Source organism: Chiloscyllium plagiosum, chromosome 6 (assembly GCF_004010195.1).
Source record: "Chiloscyllium plagiosum isolate BGI_BamShark_2017 chromosome 6, ASM401019v2, whole genome shotgun sequence".
Classification (NCBI taxonomy): domain Eukaryota; kingdom Metazoa; phylum Chordata; class Chondrichthyes; order Orectolobiformes; family Hemiscylliidae; genus Chiloscyllium; species Chiloscyllium plagiosum.
Genome location: NC_057715.1, coordinates 18,152,957 through 18,174,968, shown reverse-complemented (window position 1 = coordinate 18,174,968; position 22,012 = coordinate 18,152,957). Strand labels below are relative to the sequence as shown.

Here is a 22,012-nt window from a genome sequence, read left to right as displayed (position 1 = left end):
CTCATCACCCTGGCCCCTCCTTGCTTCCTGCAGCTCTCCTCACCTCCCCTTCTGTCTCTTTTGCTCCTTTTACCCCCAAATCCATCATGCCTACTTCACTTACACTCAATTCAATAAAAGGCACGGATCTTTTTTAAAAACTTGGATAAATATGGAAGCTACTGTTTTGAAAAAGGACTTTCCCTATTTTCATTTGTCTTTCTTTGCACCCTAAAGTCTTCAGTGATATCTGAGCTTACCATCTACTTTCCAAAAAAAAAATTTAAAACGTTTGATCACAGAAATCTGAACAGACGTCATGGTGTGTGCAACATTGAAGCTACCTGAAAGACCTTGGGCATCCTGCATTTATGTAGTGCCTTTAAGGTAGTAAGGCATTTTGCAGGAGCATTATCGAACCATTTTTGATACCAAGCCACGTGAGGAATTATTGAGGCATGTGTCCCAAAGTCTGGTTAGGACAAGGCTTTACCAAATATCTTACTGGATGTAGGATAGAGGTCCTGATGAAGAGCTTGCACTTGAAATGCGATTCTCCTGCCCTTCGGATGCTGCTGTGCTTTTCTAGCACCCCACTCTCGACCCTGGAAGAGAATTGCAGGACTTGGAACCTAAGTAACTGAAGCTATGGTGAAGTGACAGTGTAGGTGTAGGAGATTTACAATAGACTGGAATTTGTGTGGCATAGAGATCTTGCCATGTTGGACTGAATAAGGTTACAGAGGTAATATCAGGATATATTGAAAAAATAACACTCTTGAATCTAATGAGAAAATGTCGTATACCAGCGTACTCTTCATTGTGTTCATCTGTGAAGTAGTTTTCTGCAATGTGAATTATTTTTCTTTAGTTAAGAGGTCTAAGACTTTTAAAAAATATATTCTAAAGCGGTTACTCGCTGTTTTTGGCAGATTCGAATGCTCGCTGCCCGGGCTGCAGCAGCATTTGTGCTGGCTAATGAAAATAATACTCCACTGCAAAAGCATTTTGCTGACATGCTGCCTAGTATCCTGCAGGTATGGAATCTCTTTTTCAATAGTTGAGAAAATTTACATCAAAGTGTGCATTTATATATTTCAAATCGACCTCATCAATGTACATAATTATTTTCATGAATTTAGAATTGAGTTGTATTCTTAATTGCCAGTGAATAATGGGTAAGCTCTCTTTTTATTGTGTAATTTGGCAACTGGCAAGCAATTATTCAGGGTTTTGTAGGAGAGACATTGAGATGTTTTCAATTGCAACTAAATTCGTAAAATTAGTCACTATTAAAAGGAGACTTGAAGTTATCAGATACTGATTAGAAGACTTAACACTAGCAAGAGTAGTCAAAACTAATAATATATTTTTCAGGGAAAGTTAAATCAGCATATAAAAAGAAAGGAATAGAAGGATGTCCTCAAGTTAGATAAAGTGGGATTTGAGGGTGGCTTTTGTGTGAATGAACACTGAAACAGACCGATTGGTGTATTGCTGCGCTGTGAAGATGAAGTTGCAATAGTCTCAGCAGATCAGAAGGCTGCTTTCTCGTTAGAGTCAATAACTTGAGGGTCACTGCATCAAGTGAGAGACAAGTTGAGAAAGTGGAACTTTCATGATAACCTCAGCTGGTGTGGGGATTATATCCACCCTGTCACTTTATTGTGTTAACCAGCTGTCCAGCCAGCTGAGCTAACTGATCCCTCTACCATCCCTGTTCCTGCAACGTGAATGCGATTTAATTGCAATGCTTTGTAATTGGTTAGGTTAGATAAGACTACTGTGTGTGAAAGCAGGCCCTTTGGCCCAAGTCCACACCGACCCGTCGAAGCACTACCCACCCAGACCCAATTCCCTACATTTACCCCTTCACCTAATACTGCGGGCAATTTAGTGTGGCCAATTCATGTAACCTGCACATCGTTTTGGAATTGTGGGAGGAAACCGGAGCACCCGGAGGAAACCCACACAGACACTGGGAGAATGTGCAAACTCCACACAGTCCGTCGCCTGAGGCGGGTATTGAACCCGGGTCTCTGGCGCTATGAGGCAGCATTGCTAGCCACCGTGCTGCCCACTTTTAAAGAGCAACCCACCCAGACCCATTCTCCTAACACTGTGGGCAATTTAGCATGGCCAATTCACCTAACTTGTGCATCTTTGGATTGTGGGAGGAAACCAGAGGAAACCCACACAGACACTGGGAGAATGTGCAAACTCCACACAGTGACCTGAGGCGGGAATTGAACCTGGGTCACTGGTGCTGTGAGGCAGCAGTGCTAACCACTGAGCCACCATGCGCCCCATTTTGAACAGAAGTGGAAGTTTCATATGTTAATTGTCTTTTGACTTGGAGTTTTTGATCCTGAACATTTTCATGAGCTGTAACGTCCTAAAATATTGAAGTTTTTTTATTGAAGGCGGTTTTTAATTGCTCACTTTTTTTGTCCTGTGATTTAGGCTGTCAATGATTCCTGTTATCAAAATGATGATTCAGTGCTGAAATCATTAGTGGAACTTGCAGACACAGCACCAAAATATTTACGTCCTCATCTTGAACCCACCTTAACATTAAGCCTGAAGGTAAGCTTTGCACAGATTTGTGCTTATTCTCCCATTATATAAATTTAATTTGTATAAATGCAGTTTAAATTTGAACTTGAATAAAGTCAAATTTAAGACTATGTTGTGCGAGATATTAGTCATTTGACCACTTGTTTCAGCATAAATATTTTGAATGAATCATAGTGAGAGGCAATTCAGTTAATAAGACCATTAGACAGGAGCAGTATTAGCCCATTTTGCTCATTTGATCATGGCTGATCTGTTTCTCAACCCCATCTCCTGCATTCTTCCTGTAACTCTCGATCCCCTCACTAATTAAGAACTTTTATGTCTTTGTCTCAAATACATTTAAGGACTTGACCTGCACAGCCCTCTGCGGCAATGTGTTTCACAGATTAACCACACTCTGGCTGAAGAAATTCGTTCTCATCTCCATTCTAAAAGATCGTCCATTTGGTCTGAGGCTGTGCCCTTGTGACATAGTCTCTCCTACTAGTGGAAAAATCTTTCCACCTCTGCTCTATCCAGGCCTATCAGTATTTTATAAGTTGCAATGACACTGTAAATTATTTAATGTAGATGTAAACCTCACTGACAAGGCTGGCATTATTACCCATCCCTAATTGGCCGTGAACTATCAGTCTGTGCATTGTGGATATACCTGCAGTGCTATTACGAAGAGAGTTCCAGGATGTTGACACAGTGAAGGAATTTCCGAGTCAAGGTGAGGTGAAGGGGAGCTTGCAGGTGATTCCATTTGACTGCTAAGATAGTGATTACAAGTTTGTAAAGTGCTGTCAAAAGATGTGCATTAGCTGTGTTGTATTTATGTTTTCTTATTAGTATGAGACATTCTATTCTGCAGCAATATTCTAATTACAAGTGTAAAATACTGCAGATGCTAGAAACCTGAAATGAAAGCAGAAATGCTGAAAATACATTGCAACTCAAGCAGCAACTATGAAAAGAAAAATGTTATTGTTTCAGGGCTGTGGAAGGATTTAGAATAGTTTTAATTCTAGTGGGTAAGTAGATGTTGAATCTGAAGGGAGTGTAATTGGTTTGTAGGGTGTGGGAGTGAGGAAAGGACTTGTAAATTGGGTGGTCAATGTCTACAACAGGTGAACTTGTCTGTGCGCATTATTTGATTTCTGGTTAGCTTTTAATCCAGACATGTTGAATGACTTTACTTGATGTAATAGTAAGAATATACTTATTGCTAATTTTTTGATGTTTACCTATTTTAAACTATAGCTCTGTGCAGATACGACACTGCAAAACATGCAGCGTCAGCTGGCACTGGAAGTGATTGTGACTTTGTCTGAGACAGCTTCTGCCATGCTCCGAAAACACAGCAATATTGTATCACAAGCTAGTAAGTAACTATTAGCATTATTTGGAACTTCATAACTCCTTTTGATTTGGGTTTCATGCATGTACAAGGTGCTAACTATTCAGACCAACCATTCCATGACAGCATTTACGCGCTGGGAGGCAAGCAGACCTACTCTGCTCTTTATTGTTATCAACGATTATCCAGTTTGATGTTGAAGGTTGACATTGTATCTGTTTCCAATTTGAACCCTGAAAGTACATTCCACCATGCCTCAACACTCCAAGGTTTCTTCTGCCTCCTGTTCTTTTCCTATGTATGTGATCTTGGTTTGCTTATCTCTTGTTTGTAACTCTAACATGCCTAGAATATGTGTGTGTGTGTGTGTGTGTCTTGTTTTCCTCAGAATCTCTGCCTCCCTCTAATTCTGACCTCCGGCAAATTCATGATTCCCCTTGCTTAAGCTCTGAAGTATCCCTTCTAAAACTCTATCTCTTTCTCTTTATTAAATGACCCTTAAGAACCCACTTCTTTGAACAAACTTTGATCATCTTCCTAAACATCTGCTTACATGCTTCAGTGTCAAATTTTGGGGGTTTGGTATGAAATTCATTGTGTTGAGTTTAAGATGCTTTCCTACAGTTTACACACCATTGCTTAAAATTACTGAACTGTCAGTTACAATATGAATAAACTACACCTGGCTTTAGTTGGCTCATTTTAATAGTGTACTGGTTTTAATACCCTGTGAAATAATTCTTTAAATGCAGTCCGAGTTGTGATTGTACATTTTCAATTTTGTGTTTCTGATTATGGACTGAAGTGGGCAAAGGACTGCTTTAAAAACCCAGGATTGCAGCACTCTTTAAAGGCATGTTACCTGGCGCTTTTTGTATTGCTGTTGATACAGCAATCTGTTCAAGCAGTGGAGGAAATCTCATTGCAGCTGAACTGAAGCCAAGGGATGTGTATGAATGGTGATCTGGCCAGCAACAAGTAGCTGATTGATCTGGGGAATAATGATTAGTTATCAATGACAAAGCCCTTTGATTGCTGAACAGCCTGTGGGTGTGAATGCTTGGGCAGAAACCATGGAACATCTGACAGGGAAGGAGCTGATATTTACCTGGCAGGATCTCCAGCGTCTGCAGTCCTCACTTTCTCTCTGTTTCATTGTGACATTGACTGAAGAAAATATAGATAATGACACCAGGGCATTTCCTCTGCTGTGCTTCAAAATAGTGAAAATGTTTTCTATCAACCTGAGCTATCCCACCTAAAATTCATTTGCTGCTCACAATGTGGTTATCTCTACTTTGTGGAAACAAGGTGTAGACTGGATTACCACTTCACAGAACACCTACATTCCATCCACAAAAAAGACCTTGAGCTTTCAGTTGCCTGTCACTTCAACACACCACCTTGTTCCTTGGCCAAAATCTTGCTGCAGTTCTCCAGCAAAGATCAGTGCAAGTTGGAAGAATAGCACCTCATTTTCCACTTGGGAACTCTACAGCCTTCTGGATTCAATATTGAATTCAACAATTTTAGGACTTGAAGCACCTTCCCTCATGTCCTTACCCCAACTCCTACACACTAGGCCTTATCACATAGTCTGCTATTACACACAACCATTGTTCACCACTCCATTAGTATCCATTCATCCTTTTAGGCGGATCGTTTTCCATGTTTGTCCAACTGATCTTCTCTTTCTTTGGGCTCGGTCTCCACTTATCGTTTATTCCTTACTTCCTCCCCACCACTCTTGCTTCTCATAAAAACCAGCAATTTTAGTTCTGAGGAAGGGTCACTGGACGCAAACATTAACTCAGATTTCTCTCTACCTGCTGAGCTTTTCCAGCAATTTGATTTTGTTTCTGAAGAAAGCCACTTTATTTGCCCTCATCAGTTGCTGTAAACTATGCCTTAATAAGTTGGAGACACAAGTGTGAACCGATAGCCCTATCTCCTACAGGCAAGTGAACTGTCCTGGAGAAAGAAGATCAAAGATCAGTAGATTCTGACAAGCCAAAACAGTCTTCTCAACAAACCCTGTGTACAGGGGCCACTGTCTTTATCTGCCCATGACACCTTTTTGTGCCTGATTGTGTGTAGCAGGTAGTTTATAGGTGGGTTAGAGTTTTAACCAGTAGGATATGTTGATGGTTCATAAGTGCCTATTATTAGTTGGAACCTATTTATCTGTGATCAATAGTAATCCTTGTTAGGAACACGGAAACCTTGTGCATGCTTCCTGTCAGCTTCGGCCTAAAAGACAGGTAAATTGGGAAGTATTGTTCTTTTTATAAAATCTTCTTTACTTTTTGTGAGGACTCCAGGAACAGTAGGCCTTAAGTTTTAGCATGCAGACTTGGTGAGGTGTAATGGACACAAAGACTTTAGTTCTTTTAGAGTGCTTTCCATGACCAGTGGGTATCTCAAAGCATTTTCCTTTTTATGAAGTGAGATCACTGCTGTAATGCTAAAAAAGTTTCAGCCAATATGAGAGCTCTGCAAACTCCTGCAATTAACAATAGGATGTTGACTAGATAGTCTGTTTCTTTATGAGTAGAAAAGTGTTGCACTGGAAAAACACAGCAGGTCAGGCAGCATTCGAGGAGCAGGGTGTCAACGTTTCAGGCAGAAGCCCATCCTGATGAAGGGCTTGTACCCAAAACATTGACTCTAATGCTGCCTGACCTGCTGTGCTTTTCCAGCACCACATTTTTCAACTCTCTCCAGTATCTGCAGTCCTCACTTTCTCTGTTTCGTTGTCTATATTTTCCTCAATCAATGTCACCAGGGCAATTCCCCCGCTGTGCTTCAAAATAGTGAAAATGTTTTCTATCAACTTGAGCAAGTGGATGTGGCCTTTAAAGTTAGCATCTTCAATATTGCCCCACCCCCTCTGCATTGCATGGGAGTCTTTGACTTAAGTTTTGTGCTCAAACTCAGAAATGGACTTGAATCAAGAAATCTTCTGATTCAGAGGGATGTGTTCTATCGACTAAGCTACAGTTGACATGTAGACTGGTGTACTGGTAGTGAGCATCTTTTTCAAGTGAGTGCTTCGGTGTAAGGTTTCCTTGTCTCCTGAAAAAGGTGTTAATTTGTAAAAGTCAACCAAGTTCATTATTGTATTTTTATCTTAAAAATATCTTCATTCAGTTCCACAGATGCTGGCAATGATGGTGGATTTAGAGAATGATGAAAACTGGTCAAATTCAGATGAACTTGAAGATGATGACTTTGACAGGTAATTTGCATTTAATGAAAACTAGCTTACTTGAATTCTATATCAATTCATTTACCATGGATAAATAGTGTAGTATGAAATTAAAAATGATTGGCAAAGCAACATTGAAATAACTTAGCACTTGAGCTCTCCATATCTTCTGGGCTATATTCAAAATTCTGCTGCCTGTACCCATGCTGTCACTAAGTCCTATTTGCCCTGTTATGATCACTGACATACTTCAGTTTCCAGTGCAGCAATATGAAAGTTTTGAAATTCTCATCCATACTTTCACATTTCCATGACCACACTCATCCCTAGCTGTGGAAACTCCTATGAGTCTCTGAGCTCAGTGCTTCTCCAATCTGGCCTTTTGCTCAAATCCATCTTAACCATTCCACTATCAACAGCTGAGCTTTCTGCTGCAAAAGTCTCTGATCTCTAGAATTCTCTTATTGTTTTCCCTTTCTCCACAGCTGTGGATGATGTATTTCTTGAAGTTTAGCCCTTTGACAATTCATTATTTGTTTGACTTCTTCAATCAGTTATTGCCATTCAAATACTACTTTTTTAAAAAAATATCTGCCAAGTTCATTTATTTTAACAAATTTCCTTGAAATTTTCAGTAAACTTGTTCTCCCATTTTGTTTTAACATAGCAATGCTGTTGCTGGTGAAAGTGCACTGGACAGAATAGCCTGTGGTCTTGGTGGTAAAGTAGTGCTTCCACTGATAAAAGAACACATCATGCAAATGTTACAAAACCGTGAGTATGTTACATTCTGGGATTTAAATTGCTTTATGTAGAAATGTTGCCCTATTCAGGCTTAGCTGATTTTTTTTTTCCCATTAACACGGTATTTTAACAAGTTCACAAGACACTGCCTCAAAGGGACAGTGAACATTGCTGAGTGAAGGTCATTGTCCACAATCTAAGCCCTCTTGAAAGATGGTTTCTATGCTAGGTCAAGTATTTGCCTATACAAAAGCAAAATGTTGCAGTTACTCAAATCTGAAATAAAAATGCGAGAAAAGCACAGCAGGTTCGGCAACACGTGGAAAGAGGCAAGTTTAAGGTTGTGACCTTTTAGAAGGACTAACCTGCGTTTTTCAAGCACTTCAAAAAAAAAGTTATAATTGTTGCCCATCTATAATTAGCAATGGTGCCATGAAACGTTTGATCAAAACCCCATTCACTACCTTACACTGTGCACCACCAACACAGTGACAACACCCTGCATCATATAGAAGGTGCATTGCAGCAACTCACCTCAGCTGTCTTTTGATTGCGGATTTGGAAGCTGCTATCCCTACCATCTGGAAGTTGGATGGGAGGTCAAGGAGCAATATTTCTCTAACACCCTTAAAGTTTCACTGATACGTTTTGTCCAGGTACTTATACTTCTTGGCAGTCTGAACTTAAAAAAAAAAATCTACTTTAGTGCTCTTTGAGATTGAAGTCCAGTACCGTTTTGCATTTGAGACGAAAGGGCTTAAGTAGAATATGTTATGTCAGTTTGTACGCAGGTTGCCAATATGGTGGCTATAGTGTGTAGATTATACCACACTTGCTCTCGTGAATATTTTAATTTCAGCTATTTAATTACATCTAAAATAATCCTGCCACATGTTAGTCTCATTAGGGAGATAATTAGCAGTTAGCTTTTTTAACTTGGCTCCTATAATTAGGAACAGAAACAGACATGAATTATTGTATAATCACACTTCAAAAACCAAAACCCACCACGAATGAGTGAAAATCGTCATCTTTATTCCATTGGATTTTCATGCAGATCCGATAATCTGTTTTTTAATGAAAATATCTTGGAAGTAGAGAACAGCACCTGTGAAAACAAGGATGGTTGTGTGTTGTAGGATTATATCAAAAATGGAAATTTCTGGTAGTACCATGGAAGAGCCATGGGAAAGAAGGTCTCTGTCTCCTATGCTCTATTGTTTGTTTTGGCATGGGCACAGTATGTTTTCTAATTGGTAGAAAAAAAGGATTCTGAAAGTGTGCACTAAGTTGTATTATTTGTTCTGTGAGAACCAACACCACTATTATTGACTGACTGTATTCAAGAGGTCTTAACCTGCAAACTCTCCCTTCTCTTGGCTTGGAGAAAACAAGTTACTGCACGTTAATTCCTCCCCAGTTTCATGATTTCTCACCCTCCAAATTATTGTCCTGTTGTTTTCGGCTCAAGCTGTGATGTTATGAAAGCTGTTCTAACTCTCAAGTAATCCATCAACTGGAAACGCCGTATTGCTTGTGGGACAGTTGCTGTGCTGCTGATCCTTTTTTCCAATCTTATTTATCTGTGTAAATTCAACCCTTGACTGAATCATTTGTGATTCTTGGAAGACTGAAATGTCGCACTTGTCAACAAGTTGCCATCTGTTCCAGTTCGTGTGTTATGGACGAGGCCAGACCACTCAACATTCTTAAGCAGGCAGCCCAGACCATAACTTTGCAATTTGTTTCAGTAAGTGTACAGTGAAAATTACCTGGATTAAGTTAGTGAGGTTGACCATCAGTTTTAAAACAAAATTATACAATGAAACACAAGATAAAGAACCCCTACAGAACTCATTCTATCCAAACTAGACTTAAGTATGCTGTTCCGAATATACATGACAGTCCCAATAAGCAAAACCCCCCTTTTAAAAAAACATAATACCAGAAAGAGTCAGTTGCTTACAGGTTGAAGTTAGAAGGGCAAAAGAGAGTTTCCACACAGCTCACTGAACTCCCAACCAGTTCTGATCTGAATTAAACTGCTCAGCTCAGCTAGAGCACTGACTACTCTCCTTTCATTCTACAGGTCACTTCTAAAACATGACCACTTTGGCCTAAAGTCTCATCTGTTTACATACGAACAAAAGGCCTCAAAATCCTTTTAATCTCCGTACCAAACCAGTCTGATTGGACCCCGGCCTGGTTAATTATCCCTGTGAAAAAAATCAAGGACAGAGTATGGTTGAGCCAAGGAACAACTTTTAGAAAAAAGAAGGGACTAGCTTTGTGACACATGGTCTAACTTCAGACTGTTTTAGCACAAACCTAGTTTTGTCAAGAGTCCACTTGGAAGACCAGACAGTATTTATATTCCTGGCAACATGACTAAAATAAAAGATCAGGCCATTAGTATCTTTGCAGTTTGTATGAAGTAGCTTTTTAGTATAACAGTGATTTTTATCTATTTGTTCATGGCATTTTGGTGTTCTTAGTCTAGACCAAAATTTATTGTTCACCACTCACTTCCCAGAGGACAGTTAACCACGTTGCTGTTGGTCTGGAGTCACATGTTAAATATGGCAGGCATCCTTCCTAAAGAACATTGTCAAACCATGTAAAAACCTATCAATGTTTACATGGCTGCCATTAGACTAGCCTTTTATTCAGTTGTATCCTTGTGCTGAATTTGTATTCTGCCACAGGATGTTTTTTATCCATGTCCCCATAACATTAACAAAAATAGATATTGCTGGAGAAACTCAACCAATCTGGCAGAATCTGTAGAGAGAAACCAGAGTTAACGTTTACAGCCCAGTGACCCTTTTTCAGAACTGAAAGTACCTGGGAAAAAAATGATATAAATGGTAAAGACAGTGGGTGGGGGGGGGAGGAGGGAGAAGATGAGAGCAGAGTGAGCAAGCAGACAATTGGAGATGGAGCCTACAGAAAGCAACAGTTAGGGAGACAGAGGGATAGATAATAGTATGCTCAGGACAAAGAAAAGTTAATAATGGGAACCATTGCTGAAGCAGCGATTCACCTGCAAATCACTCCATCTAATCTACTGTATTTGCTGTTAACAATCCCTCTAGTCTCCTATACACTAGAGGGAGGAAATGGAGACTCGGCGATCTCTTTCTGGAATACCTATGCTCTGTTTGTAAGAAATGACTCTGAGCTTTTAGTTGTTTGCAGATTGACACACCGCTGTGGTCCCTCATCAACATTTCTGTTGCGGCCTGCTGCAGTGTTCCAATAAGGCTCAGTGCACGCTAGAAAACAGTATCTCATTTTCCGCGTGGAGACCCTGCAACCTTCTGGACTCAGTATTCAATTCAGTGATTTTTAGAACCTGAACGCTATGTTCCATGTTCCTTACACACCCCCACACCTTAAGCTCTCATGACATTAGTTGCTTTCAGCACAGCCAAGCCATTTTTGCCTATTATGTTTTCCCCTTCCTAACCTGATCTTCAGCTTAAAAACCACCTTTTCTGAGCTACTATCTGTTCTGAAGAGGGTCACTGGGCTCAAAATGTTAATTTTGCTTTCTTGCCATAGATGCTGGCAGACCTGCTGAGTTTTTCCAGTAATTTGTTTTTGTTTCAGATTTCCAGTATTCGCAGTTCTTTGTTTATCCCCATAAAATTAGCTGGGGTTTCTAGATTCCAATAATCTTAACACTACACCACCACCTCCCCTAAAAAGTACTTCTATTATTTTTGCCAAATCTCCATTCATCTAGATCCTAAATGCTGGAATTCCTCATTTAAACTCCTCCACCTCCCTCAGCCCCTTTTGAAATGAGCCTTTAAATCAAAATTTTGGCCTCAGCTTTTTGTCACTTCTCTAAATACTGACTTCGGTGTGCTCAGTTTTTCTTTGACTGCACTCCCGTGGGGTGTCTTAATACAATATCTGACAGTAAAGTTACTGTAATTGTGTATTGAATATATGTTGTGATGTTTCCTTGCAGCTGATTGGAAATATAGGCATGCGGGTCTGATGGCCTTGTCTGCCATTGGGGAAGGTTGTCATCAGCAAATGGAGGGGATCCTCAATGAGATCGTGAATTTCGTTTTGCTGTTTCTTCAAGATCCAGTAAGTGAAATAAAATATTCTTAATTCCCAATGATGAATGCTTACAATTGAAGTCTGGCCATTTTGCTGAGAGATTTTGCTTCCTGTGACTCAGTATTCGTTACATTCCTCTGGTGACTAAAGGAATTTAGATGAGGGAGGATGATTTTCATATATCTTTGCTTGGTAGAAATGTAAAACAAAAAGACTACTTCAAGCAGTGTGCAATGCATCTAATTGATAACTCCTTTTTAGTTGTGTATTGAGGCAATAGTTTTGTGATTAACTTTGTGTATTCTACAAATTGAAACCTTTCCCTTTTATTAATGTTGTGCTGCAGGAATATTAACTGAATTTGAAATATAATTTCCTTTTTGATTTCATTTCAGCACCCAAGAGTTAGATATGCAGCTTGCAATGCAATAGGCCAAATGGCGACAGACTTTGCACCAACTTTCCAGAGGAAGTTTCATGATAAAGTAAGCATTACCTCTTGGGACATGAAAGTGTAAATTCTTTGTGCTAATATAAACACAACTGGCAGTTTGATTCCCCTGCCTTTTAGTCTGTTCAGTTCTCTTTTTATTCAGATTTTGAAGTTACAGCCAAAAATTATAACTGATTTTCATTCTGCCCGGCTCTTCTCAGGAATATGGCGAAGTAATTGGAATGTAAAAGGCATATGTTGAGGTAGCAATATTTATTTTATTTTTGTTTCCAATAGGTAATTTCAGCACTCTTACAGACGATGGAAGATCAGACAAATCCACGAGTTCAAGCTCACGCCGCTGCTGCTCTCATTAACTTCACTGAAGATTGCCCCAAATCACTGCTACTCCCATATCTTGATAATCTAGTAAATCACCTACATGTTATCATGGTAGCTAAATTGCAGGAGGTAAGTAATTTTGGTACTTCAATACGCATTTTTAGTCCATTTCTGTCTTTTTCTAGAAATAGATTAAACTTCATTGCAAAACATCATACCTCTCTTGTAAATGTTGACCTGACTTGCAGTGGAACATAAGTCAAAATCTGAGTCAGTTGAAATAATAAGGCTTGTCATTGAGGTAGGAAATGTTTTTAACAGTATGTGGCAATGTTGTTCCCTGGGGATCTTTTCACAATATATTTATTAATAACTTATCTGTTCCCCATTGAGTGGTGGGCGCTATATCATTGAATATATTCAAAATTGAGTGAGAAAGACTTTTGATTGACAAGGTAAGGGATTTAAAGGTTCTGAACCTGACAGGAGAGTGGAGTTAAAGCTGTTTGGATCGGTCACTATCTTACTGTCACAGCATGCTCAGAGGGTCAAATGGCCTACTTCTGTTTCTTGAGTTCTTTCTCTGTTAATGACTTGTTTGAGATGTATATCCAAGTTCAGAGGTGCTGGTCAGTTGTACAGATGGAATTTATATGAATGGAGAAAGCTTGCATGAGTAATCATAAGTATGGCAGATGGAATTCACTGCAGGGCATTGAAAGACAATCTGAGAGAGACAAATTCAGAACACTTTCTTAATGGCAAGACTCGGACAAGGACTTTTTTTGTTGAGGTCCAAAATCATGTAAAACTAGTGCCCTTGGCCCTTGGAGGGGGCACATTACAAATTTGACCAATTGATATTAGAGCATTGTTAATTGGTGCATACTGAAAGTTGTAAAGATGGGTGCATAAACTTGTGTTGCGATAAACCCGTGAATTAGGAGCAGGAGTAGGCCATTTTGCCCGAAACGTCGATTTCGCTGCTCCTTGGATGCTGCCTGAACTGCTGTGCTCTTCCAGCACCACTAATCCATAAACATGAGGTTTTGCCATTCAATAGATCATGGCTAATCATTACTACATATGCCCACCTCTCCCACAATAAGCTTCCACCCCTGTGTTTATCAAGCATCTATTTACCTTCTGTCTTAAAAATATACAATGAGTCTGTTTTCACCGCTTTTGAGAAAGGGTGTACGAAAGACTCTGGACCTGGTGAGAAGAAAATTGTTTATGACTGTGTCTTAAATGAGCAACCCCATAGTTTTATGCAGTGACCCCTAGTTCTAGATTCCCCCAGAATAGGAAACATCTACGTCCACCATCAGAACCTCTGCAGGATCTTGTGTTTCAATCAGTTTGCCCCTTGTTCTTCTAAACTCCAGTGAATGTAAGCTTAGCCTATTCAATCTTTCCTGAAAGATAATTGATCTATTTCTTATATTTGTCTTGTAAACTATTTGCAGTGTATTTATGTCTTCCTTAAATAAGGAGACTGATACTGCTTGAAGCTTAATCTTTACTTTTCTGCTGATTTTATTTTCGTTTGTTCGATGTGGGTATTGCCGACAAAGCTGGCATTTATTGCCCATTCCTAATTACCAGAGGGCAGTCCAGAGTTGAAAGATTCTGGGAAGATTACCACCAGTGCATCTATTTTCTCTGTAGCCACATCCTTTGGTAACCTAGAATGCAACCTATCAGGTCAAATGACTCTTTGGTCTTTAGCTCCATTTGTTTTCCTACCACATTTTCTCTAGCACTTTATTAATTTGTCTCGTTGTTTATTTATCTATATTTAAATTTATTTCTCCCCACACCTCCATCCTGTCTGTAGCTGGTGCAGAAAGGTACTAAGCTGGTATTGGAGCAAGTTGTGACATCCATTGCTTCTGTGGCTGATACTGCAGAGGAGAAATTTGTCCCGTACTACGACTTGTTCATGCCGTCGTTGAAGCACATTGTTGAAAATGGAGTGCAGAAAGAGCTTCGGCTCCTGAGAGGGAAAACTATTGAGTGCATTAGCCTCATAGGCCTCGCTGTCGGCAAAGATAAGGTAACTTACTAAAAGTTTCAAAACTGTTTCTGGTTCTGTATTGTTTTTGCACAGTTTATGTAGTACGGAAACAGGCCCTTGGATCCGACCTGTCCGTGTCAACCATGTTCCCAAACTAAACTCGTTCCACCTGCCTGCGCTTGGCCCATATCTCTCCAAACCTTTCCTATTCAACGTATTCAAATATCTTTTAAACATTGTAACTGAACCTGCATCCACCACTTTCTCTGGCAGTTCATTCCACACACTAACTACCGTGTTTTTAAAAAAAAGTTGCCCCTTCTGCCCATTTTAAATCTATCTTCTCTCAGCTTAGAAATATGCTGCCTAGTTTTGAACTCCTGCATTCTTGAGAAATACCCTTGTCATTCACCTTATCCACGCTCCTCATGATTTATAAACCTTGATAAGGTCACTCCTCAACCTCCTACGCTTCAGTGAAAAAAGTTCCAGCCTTTCCAGACTATTTTTATATCTCAAATACTCTATTCCCAGCAACATCTTAGTCAATCTTTTCTGAACTGTCTCCAATTTAATAATATCCTTCATATAACAGGGTGACCAGAATTGCACGCAGCACTCCAGAAGAGGCATCACCAAAGTTCTATACAACAATGAACTGAATATACCTAGGATGGAAACCTTGTGTGTCTCATGGTGACCATGAAACTATTGGGTCTTCATAAAAATCAATCTGGTTCATTAATCACACAACACCAGGTTATAGTCCAACAGGTTTATTTGGAAGCACTAGCTTTTGGAGTGCTGTTCCTTCATCAGGTGCTTGTGAGGTGGTGAAGGAGCAGTGCTCCAAAAGCTTAGTGCTTCCAAGTAAACCTGTTGACCTATAACCTGATGATGTGCGATTTTTAACTTTGTCTGCCCCAGTCCAACACTAGTATCTCCCAAGTTATGGTTTATGCTATTTAAGAATGGAAGTTTGCTGTCCTTACCCAGTCTGGCCAACATGTGACTCTTAATTTCTCTGAAAATTAGCAAACCATTCAGCTGTATCAAAACAGCTGGGGAAAGCTGTAACCACATGTGCCACCAATTATCATGTTCTTAAGGGCAGTTGGAGATAGACAGTAAATATTGACCTGACTCTCTTCCAATAAATAAGTAATAATCTTTCCATATCCTAACCCCAACTTCTTCCTACACTCCTGAAACCCTAATAGCGACTCTGATCTGCTGCCTTGATCCATGTAGAAAAATTTGTATTTTTATAATCTGTGAATTCCAGAATCAATCCAGCTGTTTTGCCCCTATTAAAGCTGCTCACCTCCTCCTCCCTCATGAAAAAGGTGGGCAGGTCACCTCACTGAGGCAGGGCTTCCAACAGAATTGTCATTCCATTAATGCAAGTTGTGTGTTGTAGTTTATGCAAGATGCCTCGGATGTGATGCAGTTGCTCCTAAAAACCCAAACAGATTCCAGTGAATTGGAGGATGATGACCCACAGGTATGGTAGCTTGTTTTATGACCCTTGTGATTTTGAGAATATAATATTTGAGTGTCGTTGTCCATCTGCAAGTGTAACAAATCACTTTCCATTGTGTATACTCTAGTATATAGTATATAATCCTAAAGCAAAATGCTTCATCTGAGTTGGTCTCAGGCAGTGACAGCTGTTGGGAAGCAACAAAGGACAAAATTGGTTATTATCTACTGTTGTTTCCCATTCATTAAAATACCTGTTATAATATAGCATGTTAAAAAAGTTAGTTCACGTTACTATTGTCAGTAACAGTCGTTTATGCATTGTGTGACTTTATACATTGCTGACCAAGTTTTTGGAATTCATAATCAATATTCAACTTGCTGACAGAGGGCAGGATACAGTGCACCTGTTCAAAGGCACCTCTTTAAAGTAACTGTCAGTATTATGTGTGAGATTGTGGGTAAGAGTATAATTAAGGAAGGTGTTGTAACCTTTGCTGTTGCTTTAGAATTTGGTTTGATGTCTGATTAAATCATTTGAGCAACAGCTGCTTGACCAAGAGCATTCACACATCTGAGCGTGAGAGGGAATTGGATGTAGAATGGTTGTTCTTTTAAAACTTTGGTCTCTGGAACAAAATGTATTCATTGGCCACTATCCATGCTGCAAGAAACGTTTGGTTTGTTGTGCTGTCCCTGTGAAAGAGCTATCAACTTAATGCCCTTGAATCCCCACAATCTTTCTTTTTCCAGTAATTATGCAACTCCTTTTTAAAAGTTACTGTTGAGTCTGCTTTGCTATGTTGATCACTCCTCCTGTATGTGCAAGAAAGGGAGAGCACTGAGAGCTGCTTCTCCAGTCAGAGTCTGTATCTTCCATGCTGTTGCTCCACTTGCATCAATCTTTAATTTACCTACCTCAAATTGCTGCTCTTCCAGTGTCTAAAAAATCTGTGATTAGAGGAGCAGCAGAAGTGGAAACCTGGAAACTGATTTGGTGACTTTCAGGAGTCATTCTGGCTGATCCCTTGGCACTATGTAAGAGGAGGCCATGGTAATGGGTTACTCAGCAAATGAAAACCTACTGAAGCCCAGCCTATCACTGGGAACATGTGGGTAGCAGAACATGATTTGTGGAGGGGTTGGGTAGAGCTGGGCCTAAATGATGGTTGGAGGGAGGGCAGTGTATTAGTTCACCCAATTATGATTATATAGGTCAGTCTTTTATGTTATGCATTGTGTAGCTTTATGTTGCTGACCAAGGTTTTGGAATTCATAACCACTCAATCAATATGCTGACAGGAGAGGACAGGACACTGTACACCTGTTAAAGGCACAAGGATTTTTCTATAAAGGGCAAGCAATCAGGGTGACTCTGGCGTTAATTACAGAGCAACAAAATACAAAGAGGTGAATATTCTGCAATTGTTTACCTCAGACAGTCAAGATCCTACATTCAATTTTAGTAGATATTTTCAGGAAGCTATTTACATATCACTTTCCTAGTTAGAAATAGTAATTCTTGGAAAATCAATATTAATGTTGCATCACTTTTACATAAAGTATGCATTTAATTCTTTATTTTAGTGAATGCATTTTTAAAGTGCAATATGAGAGATTTATAATCAGCAAAAAATGTCATTTGATTCCAAGTTAAAAGATTGAACAACATATATTTATGGAAAAATTCTTTGGTGTTTGTGGGTTTTTTCAAATCTGGAAAAGGTCCCTCCAAAAAGTCTCAAGAGAATGTTGTTACATGTCTGCCTCATGTAATAATGGAACTAGTGATAAAAGGGAACCTCTGAAAATCCAAAAGTAACCCTGGAGCGAATCTCAAAACAAGCCCACCCAAAAGCTCTACCCTTCAGAATCTTGCATGTTTCAATACGATCACCTCTCATTCTTCTAAATTCCAGTCTCCCTCTCCCCTCTCCCCACCCCCCCCCCCCCGGCCAGTCTGTGCATTTACCTTCATAACATGAGCCCTTCATCTTGGGTATGAGTTAAATGAACCTTCTGTGAATTGCTTTGAATCTAAATTTTTCAAATAAGACGACCAGATTGGCAATATAAATGTTGTCTTTTCAACTATGCCACGTCCCAAGAATTCTTAAAATGTGTTTGTTGAAGCTGTTTAGGTTAACAGCATTGCTGATGCTTGATAAGTGCTGCAACAGCAGTCCAGTCTTTTGCAAAATATTGATTTCTTTCATTCTTAAAATAAATCCATTTCAAAAGTAAAATTAATTTTAATTTTCATGGCTGGAACAAATGCCCATTAAATCTTGCTATAAACAACCACAAATGTCCCTCTGAATATTGCTGTGAAGCTTACATTCGCAGATTAAAGGTAAGGCTGTAGTTTAATGTGTACGTATGTTCAATACTGTGGTCCTGACTTTTAATTGTTAGCTCCAGAAGGAAGCAATAAGGGATTTGAAACTTAGGCTGTCAGTGGCGCTAATATTCAATTTCTCGTAGATATCTTATATGATCTCTGCTTGGGCAAGAATGTGCAAGATTCTTGGGAAGGAATTCCAGCAATATCTTCCTGTTGTTATGGGACCACTGATGAAGACTGCTTCGATTAAGCCTGAAGTGGCCCTCCTAGACAGTAAGTCTTTCCTGCCCTTATCCATTCTGCACACGAGTATTGCAAGCTTCATGTTGAAAGTAGCCTGCCAATCAGTTAACCATAAAGTTTGTGTTTTTGCTAATTTGTGAACAATGATCCCACTGATGACTTTCCAGTGTTTGTTGACTCTTTTTTAAGGCAAGTGAATAATAATTACATATTACAACATATAGCACAGAAATCGGTCTTTTGGCTCAACAAGTCTATACTAGTTCATTAGTAGATGTTTACTTGAACTTAAAAGATCAGTTTATGTAGGTCTTACCGCCTTGTGGAATATTGTCCCAAGCTTTCAGGTTATGACACATTGTGAAGCTTAGATAAGATTATTTGATCATTCTAGAAATAATTCTGCAAATCAAAACATCTGAAGCTGCTTCTGCACACGTTCAAATCATCTAGAACATTCACTCTCACAATGGAAAATGGTTATACAGTGTATATGAATGTTTGCTGAATGAAAGATTCAACAATTGGTCTTGCTCTGCTGGCATTGGACTTAAACGTCGACTCTCCTGCTCCTCAGATGCTGCCTAACCTGCTGTGCTTTTCCAGCGCCACACCTTTCGACTGTTCGCTCTCTAGCATCTGCGGTCCTGACTTTCCCTTATTTACACATATGCCAATTCAGTGAGATTAGGAATGATTTGTGGGCACATGTGGATAGCTTTTCTTCAGGCAAGTGCAGGAGACATTGAAAAAGACTGGAGTCGAAAATCATGCATATTCCAGTCAAATGAAAATGTTGAGCGGCAAAATAACTTTTTAAGAAACCAATTAAACATTTATGTATCTTGAAAAACTGCTGTTTAGTTCAGATATAGCAATCATTGATTGCATTGAACACTATCCATGCATTTAATCACACTGGGCAATGCTGGAAGAAATATCCCATTGTTGAACGAGCGTTGAGATGTTTTTAACCAACTGGCGCAAAACAAATGTTCTGAAATGCAAACAATATTAATTTTCATTTGTAAATTAGGCAATTAATGGTTGAGATCGATTGAGTTAACCATTAAACTTTTATCAAAAAGGAGGTGTGACCATATGGTTTTGTAATAAAGTAGCTGTGATATTTTGGCAGTAACTTTGTTTTTCCAGCAATGATGGACTTTTGCAAAGTTGCTGAAAACTGGCTTCTACCTTTTTAATCTCTCCACTATTGTCAACTGTGCCTTCAGTTGTCTAGATTCTGATGGCTGAAATTACTATCCCGCCAACTCAAAAGAAATCTCACGTTTTAAGGAGTCTTAAAAGGAAACTCGTTCACTTTTTTTATCTTTTTTTAATTACCTGCCCTAATATCTCTCTATTGCTTGGCATCATATTTTGTTTGGTAAAATTACTTGGGATGTTTTTATAACTTAAAGATGAACACAAGTTTTTGAACATAAGTGTAATGTGCAGTTTTTTTATCAGCCCAGGATATGGAGAGCATGAGTGAGGATGATGGATGGGAGTTTGTAAACCTTGGAGATCAACAGAGCTTTGGAATCAAAACTGCAGGTTTAGAGGAGAAGGCAACAGCTTGTCAGATGCTGGTGAGTGGAAGTTTGGCTTTGATTAATGCTGCCCACATTAAACCATTTTTCCTTTTAAAAAGCTGAGTCAGTGCGTTGTGCAATCTTTTTTTAAAAAATAGAATTAACATCAGGTTTAGATCAGTTGAACATCGTGGGTGGAATAAAATGCAGAGTCTACATTATTGCGCAGTGGTATTTTATTCCTTTAAGCTCACTTAATGTGTGCTATTTAAAATTCATGTCTTTAAAAGCAAACACCGATTCTTTTTTTTGCATTTTTCAGAGTGTAGTTGTTTTAAAAATAATGAAACTGTCAGGGTGGATGTTTCTACTAAAATGTCTACTGTAAAGCAAATAGAAATGTATATTTAACATCAATACTTACCCAAATGGTCACGTGGTCAATGGAGTGCATGTTGAATCAGATCAGGAAGATCACCATCATTATTAAAATAAGAATTAATGGAAAACTCTGCAGAGAGAGATTTAATGTTTCAAGTCATGAAATGCTAACTGTTTTTCTATCCATAGAATGTTGCCTGACTGCAAAGTGTTTCCAGAATACTCTATTTCCTTTCAGATTTCCAGCAATGTGCTATATGTAATGTTTTTGGGTAATGGCGTTTTCTCCAAACTGGAAGAAAGCCAGAAATGTAAAAGAACCATTACCAAGGTTTGGGATTGGAAAAGAAATAAGAGGGGTCAAGTTTGATGGGGAGGATGGTAGGAGTGATGAAAAGGGAATAATAAAATGATCATATAAAATAAATACAAATAATTTAAAATAATTATAAACAGAATTTATTTCTTATTTACTGCTCCTTTCTTCTGTATGACAATGGGCAAATAAAGAAACAAGTGATGATGGTTCCAGAGGTGGTGCAAGTGGTAACAGCCCAATCACTAGGTTTTTCTTTTGGGAGCAGTGATCAGGATCTAAAGTTGTTGTACTTAGCGTTGATGCTAATACCATATGCTGTTACAGTTGGGAAAAGCACCCAAGAATATAAGGATGGAAAGAATTGTACAAGCTGCAACGCTGTATGCTTTTTATTTTGTAAATATATTTGTTAGCAATTTTTTTTAACTTTACAAACATATAAGATTATTGAAAAAAAAATCAATCACAAATATCAGTATAATAAGAAAAAACACACACAATACAACTACTATCTACTAACCTACTCTATAATACAAAGCAAACCTTAACACTGTGCAAAGCAACACCAAAAAAAAAAGAAAAGCAAAAAAATACACAAAATACAGAACAGCTATGCTCGGCACAAGGCTCCCAAACAAAGGAACGGGAGCATTGTAGACATAGCTGTATGCTTTTTAACACCATAGGAATTCCTATGTCTGAGACCTGAGCACTATTTTAACTTGATTACTTCAATCTTGATGACTAAATTAAGGAAATCCATGTTCAGGAGTCCGGCTTGGCTTTCAAAGTCAGTCACCCATTACGTAAATTGTCTGGTCTCCCCTCCCCCAACGAGTAACTGTGCAGTGCTGGAAGCACTGCAGGTGTTGAAAAACAACGTTGAGCTCTGATTGTCACGGGCATTGACATTGATGTTTGGGATTTCAGTACAACTTAAAATCCCATCCTGTTAAATAGCTCCACTTTTGCTAACCAGACAG

At 39.0% G+C, this 22,012-nt stretch overlaps 1 protein-coding gene across 1 annotated transcript in view; it reads left to right on the top strand.

Annotated features, from left to right (window-relative positions):
- kpnb3 (karyopherin (importin) beta 3) overlaps positions 1 to 22,012 on the top strand; it is a 64,713-nt gene that overhangs the window by 25,184 nt on the left and 17,517 nt on the right. The window contains exons 6-17 of the mRNA XM_043691325.1: positions 912 to 1,016; positions 2,443 to 2,565; positions 3,802 to 3,922; positions 7,049 to 7,136; positions 7,774 to 7,880; positions 11,830 to 11,954; positions 12,323 to 12,412; positions 12,658 to 12,831; positions 14,543 to 14,761; positions 16,143 to 16,226; positions 18,689 to 18,821; positions 20,265 to 20,386. Of these exons, the coding sequence (XP_043547260.1) occupies positions 912 to 1,016; positions 2,443 to 2,565; positions 3,802 to 3,922; positions 7,049 to 7,136; positions 7,774 to 7,880; positions 11,830 to 11,954; positions 12,323 to 12,412; positions 12,658 to 12,831; positions 14,543 to 14,761; positions 16,143 to 16,226; positions 18,689 to 18,821; positions 20,265 to 20,386 (1,491 nt within the window). The remainder of the gene's footprint in view (positions 1 to 911; positions 1,017 to 2,442; positions 2,566 to 3,801; positions 3,923 to 7,048; positions 7,137 to 7,773; positions 7,881 to 11,829; positions 11,955 to 12,322; positions 12,413 to 12,657; positions 12,832 to 14,542; positions 14,762 to 16,142; positions 16,227 to 18,688; positions 18,822 to 20,264; positions 20,387 to 22,012) is intronic.